This window comes from Columba livia, chromosome 2, assembly GCF_036013475.1.
Source record: "Columba livia isolate bColLiv1 breed racing homer chromosome 2, bColLiv1.pat.W.v2, whole genome shotgun sequence".
In the NCBI taxonomy this organism is placed as follows: domain Eukaryota; kingdom Metazoa; phylum Chordata; class Aves; order Columbiformes; family Columbidae; genus Columba; species Columba livia.
Window position 1 is genome coordinate 99,846,550 of NC_088603.1, and position 16,931 is coordinate 99,863,480.

Consider the following 16,931-nt stretch of genomic DNA (forward strand, 5'->3'; position numbering starts at 1 on the left):
GGTCACTGTTTCCACACAAGGCTGTGAAATAAAACTGTGGTGCATGATGTGGTGCTAATGCAGTTCTCTTTGCACTTCCCAGGCTGCTGAGAGTATTAAAATGCTGGTCACGCTCTGCCAGTCTGACAACGAAGAGATCAGAAAAGTGGCGTCTGAAACCCTGCTCTCACTTGGTGAGTTGCCTGTCTTAGAGAAGTATTTGATTTTCTTTTTTAACAAGGCAGCATGTAAGGCACCTGAGTTAGACAAACGTGAGACTCAAAACAAAACTTCACCTAGAGACTCAGGTTAGAAAATACATATTCTTAGAAATAAATAATTTTGAAAATCATTAAAATGGACCAAAAAGAGAGAAATAGAGTTGTGTGAGTCTCAAAGGGGAAGTACAAAAGGAAAAATAGCAAAGGAGAAGTTGACAAACAGAAATAATTCATAACGAATTTGAACACCAAGCAGCCTTGAGGAGACAGGACTGGCACACTGTGCTGCCTATCATACACCCTCCTCTCAAGGATCCCCTCCTGTCACCCCTGTAATGCCATTAGCATTGTCAAGTATTCACTTAATCTAAATTATCTTTACATGTTTATTTGGGCAGACCCCAGCCTGCAAATCCTCCTTGACACAGTACCTCAGGCACCTTGTATTGACCTTAATTTGTCCTTGAGACCACAGATACCCTGTTCATTAGCCTGTAACCTGGCTGCATAGCAGTATGTGACTGCAAATGTGGCTGCACAGTTTCAAGGCCCCAATACTTCAGCAGAACAGAAAAATTGTATTTATCTGGCCTTTAGGCTAAGCATGAATTTCCACTCCACGGTTTGTGTGTCCATCTGTAACTGCAGTTAGGCAAGCTCTTCAAATGTACTCTCATTCACCGGTTCAGCAGGAATTCACTCTGCTGCTGGACGTGTTATTGCTCAAGTTATAAAACAATGAGCCCAGAGACAATCTTGTAAGCTCTGGAAGACTGTACTGCCATTCTTTGAGAAGACATACAGAGACTATTTTGATTTCTAATGGCCAATTCAACACACTAAGCTCAATGCTATCTGCAGCTGCCTATCAGTGACAGTACCTAAGAGAAAAGGAACTGAGAGACACAAATAGCTACATTTCACAAACATAGCGCTTCTCGCTTTTCAGCAACATATAAGTAAAGATGTGGCTAAACTCACTTCTTTAAAGTGCCAGGAACTGAGAAGTGGGGAAACTTTATACTGTCCAAAGTAGAAGTGGGTAAACCTCATCTGTCTCAAGTGTATCACAGCTGCAGCTGAGACCTTGACAAGCAAACCTTAATAGGTTGTTTACTGAGACAAGTGTACAGATACTGTCTTCTAATCATACAAGCTGTGCCTGCTTCTGTTGTACTCTAGATAAAACAAGCAAACTACAAGACAAAATGTAAAAAATAATGCGAACGTTCACAGCACATTAAATTTTTCCCAATAATTTCTGAATTTGCCTTCAAGATAATAAATTTTAAACAGGGAAAGAAGTTACTGGCAGATCAGTAGATTCTAACAGCAAAGCATCCAGTATATTAAATGTTGCAGGGCAATTATAGAATAATTTAAGTTGAAAAAAAGACCTTTAAGATCATGGAGTCCAACTGTTAAGCTAGCCCTGCCAAGTCCATCTCTAAACCGTCTCCCTAAGAACCTCACCTAAATACCTTTTAAACCCCTCCAGGGATGGTGACTCCACCACTTCCCTGGGCAGCCTGTTCCAGTGCCTGACAACCCTTCCCATGAAGAATTTTTTCCCAGTATCCAATCTAAACCTCCCCTGGCTCAACTTGAGGCCATTTCCTCTTGTACTATCACTTGCTACTTGTGAGAAGCAACCAACCCCCTCCATGCTACAACCTCCTTTCAGGTAGTTGCAGACAGCGATCAGGTCTCCCCTCAGCCTCCTTTTCTCCAGGATAAACAGCCCCAGTTCCCTCAGGCACTCCTTATAAGACTTGTGCAATGATGTAACACATTATTATGCTTTAACATTCCGCATTCAGGTGAAGATGGGAGACTGGCATACGAACAGCTGGACAAATTTCCCCGTGAATTTGTTAAAGTTGGAAGCCGCCGTGGAACTGAAGCTGCCACAGCTTTTTAGGTGAAAAAAACCCTGCCTACATTTAACATTCATTCAAGTAGGATGGAGCTGCACTGCAGTGTGTGGAGCAGAAGGAAGACTTCAAAGAATTCTATGAGAGTGTCCCAAAATGTAGCAATTTACAGACTTCTTAAGGAAAAGCAAAATCTAAAACCCAGCTCAAGAGTTCCTATTGGCTTCTCTTTGCAGCTCATGATGGAACAGTTGGATGCTGAGGAACTGTACTTTGGTGACTGATTCATAGCAAATAATGTAATTGCACTTATTCGGCCTCAACAAACTTCTGTGAGTTTCTAGAATTTGGCATCTTCATATATTTTACTACTACATTTCCCTCCTTGAAGTTGTCACGAAAGCTTGAGGTGTGTGATATTGTATTTAACAAGTACAAGCAGGAAGCCACCTAAGCAGGACTGCAAAGATGCTTTTTCTTCAACCCTGAGCTGTCTGCTGCCATGCAGTGGCCCCAGCAACACACCAGCAAGCAGGGAACACCACTCAGCTTTCTCAGTTTTGTCTCAGTAATGAAATACATAGCAAGTTTCTTCAAGTTTTGCCTCCAGAAACAGCATGATGTAAACTCTGAAAGGTGTCACTTAGGTGACTCATTCTAAATGCCTCTGCTGGTCTTTTATTTCCTTTCTCTTGCCCTCCACCAACAAGCCATCATTAATCCAGAGATTTGTGAGGGGGAATCAAACAATCACATAGATTTCCAAAAACTAAATGAAAAGGTAGAGCACATTTATTTATTCAGAGAAGTGAATACAGCTAATTGCACAAGTCCCCAAAGCCATTTGGTCCTGTAAGTCACAGGCAGGATTGGATTCCATACACTCTAATGAGTGAATCATAGCTTCTATTGAGTGATTTCAATATAAAGAACTAGAACAAACTGAAGAGGACTTGGGAGGGAGTAATAAACAGAGGGTGAAGTGAACATGTTCCCCCCCTCACTGCAGGGATTAAAGACAGCCAAGTGCTTCAAACTGTTGATTACGAGCCTTAAGTTAACAGAGGAGGTGAATAGAATTTAACAGAAGAGTGTTCCTGTACTGTGTTCATTATGCATGAAATGCTATTTAGATGTCAATTAAAGTATCCAAATCTGCATAGGCTACATAGAAAAGATTGCAAACAATTCACATCAAAAAGAAGCCTTGTGCGCCAAACACATTGGCAGGCAGGGGTCATTTTGTTTTGTTCTGGGTTTTTTTTACTGTGAATGTTACAACAATGTACATATCTGTATATTTATAAATATATATATTCTTCCTTTAAAAAAAGTACATTTTGTACAGTTCAAAATGCTTACTTGTTACTGAAGGATACAGACTCTTTGCAGAAGGTGAAACCATGTCATGGTTTTTATACCGTGCTTATTCCATCAGCTGAATTCTTCCAAGGTGTCCTTTTGTAAAGACTTCAATTCCACCCCCTTTTTTTTTTCCATTTAGTTGTGTGGCATTTGTACTCACCATATTTCCTATCACATTTAAGTTATAATAAAGATTATTTTTTAACTACTAAGCACATCAGTCCATATGTGTAGTCACTCTGTCAGCAACCTCTCCACTGTGAGGCTCATGCAACCTTCAAACATCATGGAAGTAGCTCCCAGCACCAGAAATGACTCCGCAAGAGCCATATACTTGCAGCTGGATTTGGGACAAACCATTAGGGAGTTGTTCAATCATAATAAAGGAAAAGCCTTGTAGGGTGTATTCATCTTTTCCAGCCTGGTCACCAGGACAAGACTTCACAACAATCTCAAAAAAATTATATAAATTCTATGAAGTCACCTGCTAGATTTCTTACAGGGTAAAGTGATTTGTGTTTCATACGCTATCAACTTTGCTAAGACTTAGAACACTAAGATCTTACAAAAACATCTATATTACAGCAAGCGAACAATACATGTAGCAAGGACTACTGCCTGAAGGTGGGCAGAGAACTGCAAGTTCTTGTGCTGCAGGAGAACTGGTACAATACTTGCTTGTGCTTTAATATGCACAGCTCTTTTATTTTCATCTTTCTGCTGGCCAAGGGGCAGGGGGGTATGGGGGGGGGGGGGGTAAGTGGCAAACTGTTTTAGTGATTGAAATAAACACACCAACCCACAAAAGTAGGAAAAGTAGAGAAGGGATGAAACTACAGTGAAAATGACAGCTCTTAGTTGTACCTCTGTGAGGTGAACCAAAACTAATTTTTAAAATGTCAGTTTTAAACTAAAATGCTATTTTGGAAGCAAAGGAAAGACTGTGCCCTCTGTGTTCCTTCTCTGATTGCTCCAATATGTCTGTGCAGGCTCTTGCACCCATCCCAGAGCATCAGCAAGAGGCATACACTATTTAAAAGTGTGAATATTCTTATATTCCCATATCTGTCAAGAGCTCCTACCTGTAATACATAGCACCTTGTCAAGAGCTTGCTTGTAGTTTCCACATCGCAGTGTAGAATACAATTTCATTAAAGCAAAAGCTATGAAGTCATTGGGTTGTGCGTCCTACCCTGTTTCCCCAAAAATAAGACCTACCTCAAAAATAAGCCCTAACATGACTTCTCAGGATTTTTGAGGATGCTCAAAATACAAGCCCTGCTCCAAAAATAAGCCCTACTTACAGTTCATTTAAAATGTCAATTTAAATAGCATCCAGGCAGCTATATATGTAAAAAAGTAATAAGTTTGAGCAAAAATTACTGAAAGACCCTGTCTTTATTTTCAGGGAAACAGAGTACTTTCTGAACCGTTGCTTAGGAACGAGTGAGATGAGTTTACTCTCAAGCAAGCGCTAGTACCCTACATTTCTAGCTACTCCTAGTTTAAGTTCAGAGCAAATCATCATTGTGTTATCATTGAAGATACTTATCAAGAAAGACTCCAAAAGGATGAGCAGAAAATGTGCTGAAGAGGATCCAGGACTGTTACCAAACATTTGCTGATTATTTCTTCCCATCTGTGAAGACAGACTTGTCTCAACAGAAAACACTCCTCTTCCTCTTGGAGACATCCAGGCTTATGACACAGACCTGGCAAACGCAGAGCTGCCCATCCAGAGTCAAATCTGCAGAGGGCACAGGGCTGCTCACAAATACAGGTACAATATCAAATGGAGCTTATATCTACTTAGATCTCATAGTTTAAATCCACCCTTTGAAAAGCTTATTAACCTAAAGCTGATCTGCTACACCATTATAAACATAAAAAACCACGTACACAGCTCGTCTGAAACAGGAGTGAAAACTGCTCTCAAAGTCAACGAGGAAAATTCACAGGAATTTTAGTGGGAACAGTTAGACTGAATTTAGTTCCTATTGTGGTATCCAAGACTGACAAGCTTGAACCTGATATATAGATGTACAGAGGCTAAATTTCACTTTGAGTGTTAACGCTGTTTTAGAAAACTAAATAAAATAAAGGATCACATTCTAACATACAAAAACAAACAAACAAAAACATCACACTCTTAATTTAAGAACAAAACCAAACGAAGTCCCAAAAGTTTCTGCCCTCAGGGCAACAAGCCCTTGAAAAAGTGAACAAACCTTAAAGCTTCCAAAACCAGGAGGCAAATAAACAGGAACAAATCATATATTCATCTCATAACTTACACACTTTTGTGCTTGCAGAGCTGACAACGCTACCCTTTCCTACCGCATTAATGCAAGAGCTCTCCTTTGTAGAACAGGGAAAACCAGGTGCATAGAGGTGAGTGGACACTTACCACGTAGCAAAGAAGGAACAAGCAGGCAGCAACTATAAAACCTCTTTCTTAGGGCTACAGCAGGTTGACTCCAACAAATTTAAAGGTCTGGGCCACCCCAGAAAGGCACGTCAGGAAAAGGTTCCAGTACCAAAGTAACTCAGCAACAGTGCAGGCTGAAGAGCTCGCCAGGGAAAGTGCACTTGGGAAAGGAGTTTGCCTTAATGGTTTAGTTAGTGGCTTATTGTCACCTCAGCCTTTCCACAAATTGTGGTGGTTTTCGCTGTTATTACCTCTGCATTCTGCCCAGTAGATGTAACAGCAAGTCAGAGTTTCATGCTGCTATTGGTGGGATGACTCCTCTACCCAGTATAGGCTCAGGAAAGGTATCTACTACAGCTTTACCCTGTGCTGCCACCTGTTATACTCCCATTCTGCTCTGGTGCAGCCTCATCTGGAACACTGTGAGCAGTTCTGGGCACCAGAGGATAAAAAAAAGTGATAAAGCTACTGGGGAGTGTCCAGAAAAGGGCTACGAAGCTGGTGAAAGGTTTGGAGGGGAAGCTGTATGAACAGTGGCTAAAGTCACTTGGTTTGTTCAGCCTGGAGAAGAGCAGACTGAGAGAAGACCTCATGGGGCTACAGCTTCCTCACAAGGGGAGCAGGAGGGGCAGGCGCTGAGCTCTTCTCTCTGGCGACCAGTGACAGAACCTGAGGGAATGTCAGGAAGATGTGCCAGGGGAGGTTGAGGTTGGACATGAGGAAAAGGTTCTTCCCCCAGAGGGTGGTGGAGCACTGGAACAGGCTCCCCAGGGAGGTGTCACAGCCCAAAGCCTGACAGCGTTCAAGAAGAGACTGGACAACACCCTCAGACAAATATTGTGGGGTTGTCATATGCAGGGACAGGAGTTGGGCTCTGATCCTTGTGGGCCCCTTCCAACTCAGGGCATTCTATGATTCTGCAATTCTGATTATTGCTTATTTTAAGCATGCAAAATTAGGAGTCAATATGACTAGCAGATTCTGTATCTGAAGTATGGAGCCCTGCTTTGCCTATTTGCAATGAAATTCTCCTGATGACAGGATCCACAGCACACCCTTCAAATGGCTGTGGCGCCCAAGGGCACAACAGAGGTACTGTCATAGCCAAGGGTCTGACCTTGAAGGTAGCTGATCACATTTCCTTACAGGCAGTTGTTGGCAAAATGACAAAGCAGCAGCACATTAAAGTTTCTCAGAACACCATTATCATTTGTTGAACTACTTTGTGTTGTTACAAGAATGGAAAGAAAAAAAATAATCCACAATAAACATTTTCTGCTGAAGAAAATGTTGATAACAATGCAATTCAGTTTCAAGAACACCACACATGGCCTTGGCAGATTTGCAAACCTGCTCAAAATCTCAAATCCAGTTGAAAGCAACCTCCGACAGCCCTTAAAGAAAAGTAAATGAATATGCAGTGTACTTCCTTGCAAAAACAGATGTCCAACCTCATCACTTATGCACAGGCTACAACACACTGCAACACTGGCCCTCACATAAACAATACAATGCAAACATCAAGTGACTTCAGCTGCCCAGCCAAGTAGTTATTATGGTCTAATTCACTTCTCCTCCACCCATTGTCTTAAATACAATGGGTGTTTGCATTAAGATCAGTGATTTTGCTAAATCAATTAAAAGTTTTTCTTCACACAAAGCATCCACCCTCCCCAGAGTTCGCTTGCCTCTGCTAGCCCCCAAACAGCCATTCCTTCTTCAAGCATCTGACACCTGCAAATGGGCAGTCTCTCCAGGCTTTAGTCTTATATACCCAAAATTCTATCCTGTCAAGACATCCACGTTTTATGGGAGAAGTGCTCGGACACAGCAGATGCCCCCACTTCCAAGCAGCCTTAGGGTACACCAGTGAAAGACAAGATTGTGGCCACAGCCTCTGCGATGAAAAGAAGTCAGTATGTTGGTCAAGTTGGTGCACAAAAGCAGTTATGACTTCTTAGAATGAAACACATTCTGCAGTGAGGTTCCACAACTGATAATTTTATTATGCTAGACAGAATATTGTCTGTAATTCAGGTGGATATGAAATGTCTTTGTCTTTAGTGATGTTGATTTTCAGCCATTACATAGCCATGTTTCAGTGGTAAATAAGAGCTTCCCTATACACTTAAAACAAAGGCTTTCACACATGCATACCAAATTCCTATACTTACTACAGGATAGTTCTACTCCATGAATGTTTTAAAAATTACTCAGAAATTTTGGGGACAATAAATGAAACTTGACCCTTTTAGAACACTTAAAACAGCAATTAATTCAGCATCACAAAACTGACACTGTCATACATTAATATTTCCTGATACAATAAGTATGGAGAGATTACTTTATCAAGGTCCAATACATCCAGGACAGAGCACATGCTTATTTGTCTTATATCTGGTGTCTTCCCCACAGCATGTATTTTCAAGAGTTTATACAGCAAACTACTATATCTGCTAATGAATTAAAGTTAATAAAACCATAGTAGCATTGGTTTGAAGAGACAAGGGCTGAAAGTACATCTATTACTAAGTGGCCCACATCTTTCTGATGCCAAAAGTTCTTCTATTAAAAGTACCGCAATACGTTCATCAGCCTACATGAAGAACTCACATGATTGATTTTGTACACAATCCATTTCAACAGAAGTAATGATCCAGCTACTCAAGGAACTGTCTTTGTTATTGAATTTTTTTTAAAAGTTGACCAAGAAAAAGCACAAGATTTAACCTTAGGCATTCCTCTTGACCATCTTGATGAAAATAAGGAAGAGCCAGATGCAGATAACACATGAAAATTCTGGATTTGTTACTGTCTGGCAGTTCTTTGTTCTAGCAACAGCACCTGTATTACAGGAGTTCACGGAGCAAGACGTGAAATGATGGAAGTTGCACTTGCTGTTTCAGTTGGATTGGTCTGCCTGGCCAGCTAATTACACAGTGCTTTCTTCCCTTCTACAGTCTCTGCAGATGCAAAATATTCCTGATGTTTAAAAATAAAGCCACTTCTGCAGAATGACTTAACTATGACTAACAAACTACATTGCACTGCATAAAGACTTATAACAACTTAAATTGTTTCCTCATTTACTACTGAAGAACTACTTTGACAAGAAAATTGTTTAGAATCCAATATAGAAGATGTTTAAGTCACTTGACAGTATTATTTATTTCTTTTGAACAGAAAACCCAGGTTTCTCTACAAAGCAGTTATCCAGCATCCAGTTTGTTTTTTTCTTAAACACAGCAAATTAAAGGATACACATTCTTCACCATTTCTGCACTGTGATGGAAATGATTGTCTAAGCATCCTCTAGAGCACAAACTGGAAGGCATAATCTTTTGTTTAGAAAGTATCCAGGTATTTGGGAATAGATTTAACACAAGAAAATATGATGCCTCACCTTGTGGTTACCAGATTAAAGATGAAATGGAAGCTAGAAGGAAGATAATGATCCTTACATTCCCTAAATGTCACAACTGATCAGCTGTGAAACATCTGTTAGCCTACTGACACCCACATGGAATAAGATGTGGGAGGAATCTAAAGGTGCCCATCTGATAGCACCACAGGTGTGTTCACAGATGCCCTGAAGCACCCATTTTGGCAAGGCCTGATAGATCCATATACCAGAATCTCTCCTATTATCTCTGCCTCCTGCAAGCCACTCAACTTTAAGCTCTTCACAAGACATTGCAATGGCAATCATTTTTTAAAGCCTATCCTTCAAAGACCCTGTTACTTACAGAACAACTGCTGAGTTCACTCAGAACTGGAAAACCTATCCTCAACATACTCTCCCCCCCTTTCTACCTCAGTGCTTTCAGCTGTAAGCATCTCACTCCCCTGCAGATGCCAGATAAGTTGCTCACCATTTTAAAGAGGCTTTTTAAAACAGCATTTATTTTATTCCGGTAAATCCTTCAGAACATTACCATCTTGCTAAAAAGGTGCCTCATCTCTTGGTAGATACCAGAGCAGTACTTTGAAAACAAACACCAAATTCCCTTTCAGAATAGCCCTGAAGTGTAGGCTGCCTTGTCTCCACCTAAATTTTCAGTACAGCTGCTATTACGATCAAGAACAACCTTTAATTTACAATAAATGTAATTCTAAAAGAGACTGTCTAATACTTTGTCTTAAGCTCTCATCCGTACATCTTGGAAAAGTCTCCCTTAGAAGACAAAGGCAATTATTTCAAAACTCCTGAAACACATAAATCTAACAAGATTTCAAGTCTTGGCTCTTATTACTCATTCTTGACTTTCTGAAGCCTCACCAACAGCACACAAGTTTTGCTTTCCCCATCCACCAACACCATTTTCTCCAGAATGCTGCAAATCTACGGAGTTAAACTGACCAGGCACTCCCTAAAAACTTGAAATCTATCTATAGTAGTTGCAATTGACTTACAAACCTAGAACTAGCCACTCAATAAAAGGCTGTTTTGGTAAGGCAAAGATTTATTTATCAATTTTCATGTATCATGTCAGACCAACTGATATTTACATAACAGTTTGAAATACACAGTATTTGCATTTCACACAAGCAACTAAGTGCAGCCTGTAGTAAGTTTACTATGCAGTATCCAGATACTCCCACTGATACATAATATTATTCAGTTAAAACCCAACATCTGTAATGCTTCCACAGGAGTTTCTACACCTGAGAAGTTTTACCATGTCCTTTCAAGAGGAAGTCTGCAATTAAAAGCCACAAACATAAGCCTATTTAAAGTTGTCACTCCTGTTGCAAATGAGTTACTTCCTTTGAAGCAAGATCTGATATACTTTCCCTTAAGCCACATGATACTTGTGCTGGCCCTTCCTCAGAAGTGCTGTCTGCACTGTCTCCACAGTTAGGCTCTTTATTTTCTTGTTCAGATTCCTCTAGAGCCAGACTCTTCAGTGTCTCAAGACTGTCAGGTGCTTGACCAGTTAGCCTCTAGGGAAACAACAAAAACACAAGTGTGAACTTAGTACTTTTTCTACTTAATAGCCATGCAGGTAAGACTGTTGTTGATATAATTAACACATTCCTCAGTCGCAAGTCTTAGACACTTGAGTTCAAGCCAAATTGCTACCTCCAACTCAGACCACATCTGGTTTGTTGACTATTAAATCTTCCTTAGGTTCTTCAATAGGACAGGTTTTATCTTATGCAACATGGGAAATAGCTTCTCAAAAGTAAAAGGTACTGTAGAACTCTAAAGGTTTAATTTTAGAAAAATTACTACGGATTAAGTTTATAGTTTTCAATCAGAGATAATGAAGCTCCATTAAGTCTAGCTGAACTAAAAGACCCAGCAGTTTCTAGCATTTGATGATCAGACTAAAAGTCCCTCACCTAACCTGATCCCAGGAAGAAAAACAGGACTGTAAGAGACAGCTTTTGAGGCTTCTAGTTGTTTGATGTATCACTTAACACTCATTAAAGCCTCAGAAGTGAGCAAAATCAACTCTTCAGGAACTGCAGAGAAGTTTCCAACATTAATCCTTAAGTCCTGAAATAATTTAATTTCCCCCTGTGGGTTTATTACTATCAAGCAGCACCCCCTGATTTAAAAAAAAAAAAAAGTGTAACAAAATGGGAGTCTTTCAAGACTGATCTAAATAATTGCACTAACTAAAAATCAGCTTAAGTTTAATTCTTAGCTTCATATCCCGGTTGAGAGCTCAATCCTTACAAAAACAACCTAGATTTTAATATCAAGGTTCCATGGCTATATACTTATCACAGCTTCAGAGACTGCTACAGACAACATAATCCTGCTTTCATGGAATCAGTAACAACTACCTGTCCCTAAGGAATCCTCAGAGGAAGCTGTTTTGAAATTTACAAATTTGTGAACCCAATAGAGTTTGTGTTTGTGCAGTGACCCTTTTTTGGGGCCACAAAACTAGCAATTCCTCAGTGAAACCTTGACTTTAAAGAGCATATGTGCTCCCTTCTTCCTCTTACCACTCTACTTTGTGCATCGCTTTTTCAAGCTTAGATCCTCAGGGGACAAAAGCAGAACACTTCATTTAGCCAGAAACCTCACACAACCTATTCAACACTCAAATTTAAATAGTCTTGGAAAAGTGAAAACAAACTCTTCCTTCCCACATCATCATCTCTAAGATGCAAAGCCTATTAAGACAAAAGGCTGAATCTTCCCTTCAGAAAAATAACCCTCTTATGAACTTTCTCATTACTCCTGTTGAATTTAAGTCAGAAGAACTCCTTCCCTAGAAGTGGCTTTATGTCTCTGGATCAGAGCAATCCCACAGGCAACAGCTTAGATAATAATTTAAAATAAAGAGTTGTGTGAACACATAGAATTCACAATTCATTAAAAATATTTTTGCTGATTTCTCACAAACTGAAAATTCAAGTACCTCAATCATGCTGGTCATATAATGCACATGTTCAGCAAGGGACATTAGCTCTTCATTTTCTTCTTTCAGGCGGGCAATTTCACCATCTTTCTGTTCAATTTCTTTGTGCAGCTACGTTCAAAGAACAAAATGTTAAAAACAGGAGTACAATAGCCAGTGGTACAGAAATTAGTTATCTTTCACTAGCTACCTTTTCATTTTCTTGAAGTACTTCATACAGAGCCTTCCTCCTTTCTTCAGCCAGTTCTTTCCAATATTGAGATGAAGGGCTTCCTGAAATAGGCCACAATAAATCTGTGCTAAGACTGAATTCTTGAGATCATGTTAAGATACCTAACTTTTATACATGTGTTCTATAAAGTGATAAGAACTCACTCTGTATAGCATTTTCCCAGAGATTAGTTGTAAATTTACAACTAGAAACCTAATTTCACAGAAACCAGAGATCCTACACCGTATTAAAGGCTATACAGGCAGAATCTTCAAGAAGCTGCCCCAAGCACGGCAACAGGCTTTGGAAAACGATGATCACATTTGCAATTGTCAGTCTTTACACATACTTTGTGGAAGACAATTCTTATTTCCAAGTCACTCTCCACACATTGGGCTTAATCAGCCTCTCACTGAACTTGAGATACTTTCAAACTGGTTCTGAGAAACTGCACACACAGCACACTACGCCAAAATAGACTTTCATTTCAATTTAACTAGACACTTGAAAGCTTGTTGTTAAGCCAAAGGAACAAACTATGGGGCTTCTTAACACTACTGCACACTGAGTTTATAGTAACTAGTAGATGACACTCACTCTTAAACATCAGATATCTATATTCTATTTACTATACTACAGAGGATATGTATCATTAATTCCTGTAAGCCATTATATAAAAACACTAAGGCCTTATCTAACTGACAAAGGAACCATGTTTCAAGGTGTATTCTAATGGGAGCACAGCATTTTTAAGTGGAATAAAACATTTCAGGAAGTACCACATACCTTTTATCATGAGATCTACAGCTTGAATGGCATCATTCATATTCTCATTTTCTTGCTCCTTGTCCACAGATACCTCAGCTTTACAAGCCTTTGAGGTCAACTTGTTATTCAAGAGTTTCCCTTTGACTGAAGATTTCTTCTGCATAAAACACAGGAGGGTTTAACTTCAGATAGATATTTCAGCTTTTTTTTCTTTTTAAACAACACAAACTTGTAAATCTGCTCACCAATGACTGCAAGTAAGTCTTTAAGCCCCAGTTTCTTCACATTACAAACATCATCCTTGATACCCACAGGTTTAACACAAAAAAAAGTCTCAAACATTTTCCCAAAGTACTCAAAAATTTCTAGTTTTTAATATTGCTCACTGCTAAAATAATAGTAAGCTGAAGTTGTGTCACACTAATTAGCATATTACATTTTTCCAAATATTAGTTTTGAGTTCAAAAAACCTCAAAAACATTTCACTATGAGTAGAAATAACTACACTTGTACAGGTTATCTTCTAATTCCTACCTCATTACGTCTGCCAACCAGGCAACCTGTTGCTGAAGGCTGAATCATTTTAAGAGTCCGTCTTGGGGCAGCATTGCATGTGGTGTCTGTGAGGTACTTCTAAAAAGACAAATATGGCTTCAGACTCTTTTCTGCATAAACAAACTTAGAGATTTGTCATATTTCCATTAAGGTAACCCACAGTTCATCTTAAAAGCTAAATATGATACTCTAATCTATGTTAAGGCTTGCGCAAAGAAGGGGATCTAGTTATTTGTAGCAGAGATGGACCTCAAACACATGAAGATACTCAGTCCCTGCCTCTTGGAAAACCCTGTCCCTTTGTCAAGGAACTCGAACAGGTCTCATAGCAGAAATATTCTGACTAGACTTCAAGGCCAGCTGCAGTGCAGTGAAACATGTAAGCTTTATCTGAAGCTCCCAAAGTTGTATTTGTCAACAGGGGAAAAACAGAAGTGACTGTAATCGCAAGTTTATTTGGTAAAGTCATCACTTTAGGCAGTATCCATTTTTGTTACCTGTGAACACACCTTCAAGTAGTGTTCACTTCAATAGATGCATTAGTTCAATTATCCTTTAAAATGGATCTAAAGCTTGCTTCCATCCAGACAAGCTATTGTTTTGCATAAACAGTATGTTTATCGACTTTCCTATCATGTATAAATACCCATTTCCTTCATTAAAGCTTTCTGACCCGGTTGGTTACGCTGCCACCATGGGATAGCAAACAATGGCAGACAACCAAGCAAGAATAGCCAGAACACAATGCCACAGCAGCGTGAGAAAGTCACTGTTCCACACCATACTTCATATGACAAGAGTTCGCCTTTCCCACGGTAGTTTCTGCCACCAATTAGCCTCCTGTTGAACTAAAGGACAAACGCTAACTGCTGTGGGAACAAGAAGCACACAGTCTCAGACCCTGCTTGCTGCTATTGAAGTTTAGGGTTGAGTATACTCTGCCAATAAATTATTGACTAATACCCGAGTTAACCCATTGAAAGTGCAAAAAGCCACACAGAGGAATTTATACTCTAGATTGACTATAGGACAGGATCACCATGTGTATAACTCAAACTTATCAAATGGCAATTTTCATTAATCTCACTCCTGTATGATCCGCTCTGGGTGAACCTGCTTTAGCAGGTGGGTTGGACCAGATGATCTCCTGGGGTCCCTTCCAATGCCAACCATTCTGTGATTAAGACCAGAAGTTTTAATTCACTCTTTCCTTCATGACAGAAGGCTACTCGTCTCTATTTTATATGGCATTTGTACAGTTCCAAGTAGTGCCTACATTAAAATGCTTAACAAATGAGTCTTGCAACAAGACTGGAACAGGTATAAGCTTCAGTAACATCTTATCAATCACCTCTTAAAAAATTAAATCCTTTAAGCACTTCCACCAATTCCAAGGCAACTATGGTTCATGAGGGTGAGTTTTAGAAACACAGCTCCCTGCACTAATATTTCAATTAAGACATGCTCAAGTCAAGACAAATTTAACTCTCAATAAGTTCACTCCTATATGAAGGGCAGACTACAGAACCTACTCCACAACCCCTTAGCAGCCAGATTGAGTTAATAACTGAACTGAGGCAGATAGTCACCACTTAAAATAAAAAACAAAAACCCACACCACACAAAAACAAACCAACAACCACACAGAAAGACACTAAGCTCAGTGTCAAACTAAAAATGACCTGCAGAGCAATAAGAAAAAAAGCAGTCACAAGCACACATGCCCCAGCAGGACACAGTGTTCCCAAGTCCCACTGCCTGCCAGGTTACTGAAGCCAACAGGACATAAGCCAGGTAGAAGCACATTGCAACAGATCCCTTTGTATTCCTCCAGTGGATATAGAACTTCTGTCAGACAGAGAGACCATTTCCCAGAGAACTGAGCACAAACCCCTGAACAAAGCAAATCCTGTATCGGGAGATACTCCCGATAAATTTAATCTTCTATTTTCTATCCCTTATCTGTTCCTGTATTCTAGCTTCAAGACTTGAAAGCATACCTGTAAAGATCCTGATGATTTTTCTGTGTTCGGTTTCTGTTTCATCTTGGAATTCACAGGACCACTGGAAAAAAAAAATAAAATAGTAAAAGTAGTCATATCTGGCTGCAACTGAAGTTCAGGCACACTAGTTACAAACCATGACAACTGCAGTCTACCAACTTCTAAAACAGCATTTAAAACTCAGTCGTAAACCGCGTGTCCAGAAAGCTGTGGCAGAGCCCTTGGAGCCCCTCTTGGGGTTCCCGCCTCCCCGATATATAATCTGCAAGCACCCTAAAAACGCAAAGCCCTGAGGGGACACCCCGCGCGGTGCCACACCAGCCCGCCACAGGTAACAGCCCCGCACACCTCACCACAGGGATGGCGGGGTCGCCGCAGACGCTCACCCAAGATGGCGGGGGCGGGGGGGCGGAGGCGGCACCCTCGCGCTCCCGCCACCGAGCTCGCAGCGCCCCGCCCCCGCTCGGCGGCGTGGCCAATGGGGATGGGAGCCGGAGCCCGGCAAAATCCAAACGCGGCCACGGGAGTCTACGGCCCCCCCACCGCCCCCAAGCGAGACCGAGCCGCCGCCGGCTCTGCCCCCACCCCTTCAGCTCACTGACCCCGCTCACCTCTAGCCGAACTCGCACGACTCCTGAAACCACACGCGCCCAATAACTACCTTCTGGTGCCTGGCGTGCGACTATAAGGAGGGCGGAAGGCGGGGGGGGGGGGTCATGTGATCCGCCGGCCGCTATCGCAGCCAATCGCAGGCTGCGCTCCCCCATCCCGCCGGCGGAGCCACGCCCCGCGGGCCTCTGGCGGGAGGACGGGACCGGACGGGGGGCGAGGAGAGAGCAGAGAGCAGAGGGGAGGCCGGTCGGCCGGCCGGCCGGCCGGCATCAGGAGTTCGAGTCCTGCAGCTTCACAGAATCACAGAATGTTAGGGATTGGAAGGGACCTTCAAAGAACATCAAGCCCAGTCCCCCCGGCGGAGCAGGAACACCTAGATGAGATTACACAGGAATGTTTCAAAACCCAGGCGGGGTTTGAATGTCTCCAGAGAAGGAGACTCCACAGCCTCTCTGGGCAGCCTGTTCCCATGCTCTGGCACCCTCCGAGTAACGAAGTTTCTCCTCATATTCAGGTGGAACCTCCTGTGGTCCAG

General features: G+C 41.2%; 2 protein-coding genes across 5 annotated transcripts in view; one reads left to right on the top strand and one right to left on the bottom strand.

Annotated features, from left to right (window-relative positions):
* Positions 1 to 3,651, top strand: part of RIPOR2 (RHO family interacting cell polarization regulator 2) — a 74,985-nt gene extending 71,334 nt beyond the window's left edge. For all 4 annotated transcript variants that reach the window (XM_065052985.1, XM_021291381.2, XM_013367919.3 and 1 more), the window contains 2 exons: positions 83 to 173; positions 2,021 to 3,651. In XM_065052985.1, the coding sequence (XP_064909057.1) occupies positions 83 to 173; positions 2,021 to 2,121 (192 nt within the window). In that variant the 3' untranslated portion in view covers positions 2,122 to 3,651. The remainder of the gene's footprint in view (positions 1 to 82; positions 174 to 2,020) is intronic.
* A 4,198-nt stretch (positions 3,652 to 7,849) lies between these two features.
* Positions 7,850 to 16,238, bottom strand: GMNN (geminin DNA replication inhibitor). Its single transcript, XM_065052988.1, has 7 exons — positions 16,133 to 16,238; positions 15,782 to 15,845; positions 13,761 to 13,859; positions 13,245 to 13,383; positions 12,438 to 12,520; positions 12,248 to 12,358; positions 7,850 to 10,811 (listed from the first exon to the last, which is right to left on the bottom strand). Exons 2-7 carry the CDS (start codon positions 15,824 to 15,826, stop codon positions 10,608 to 10,610), a joined length of 681 nt encoding a protein of 226 aa, XP_064909060.1. The 5' UTR covers positions 15,827 to 15,845; positions 16,133 to 16,238; the 3' UTR covers positions 7,850 to 10,607.
* Between the last annotated feature and the right edge of the window lie 693 nt (positions 16,239 to 16,931).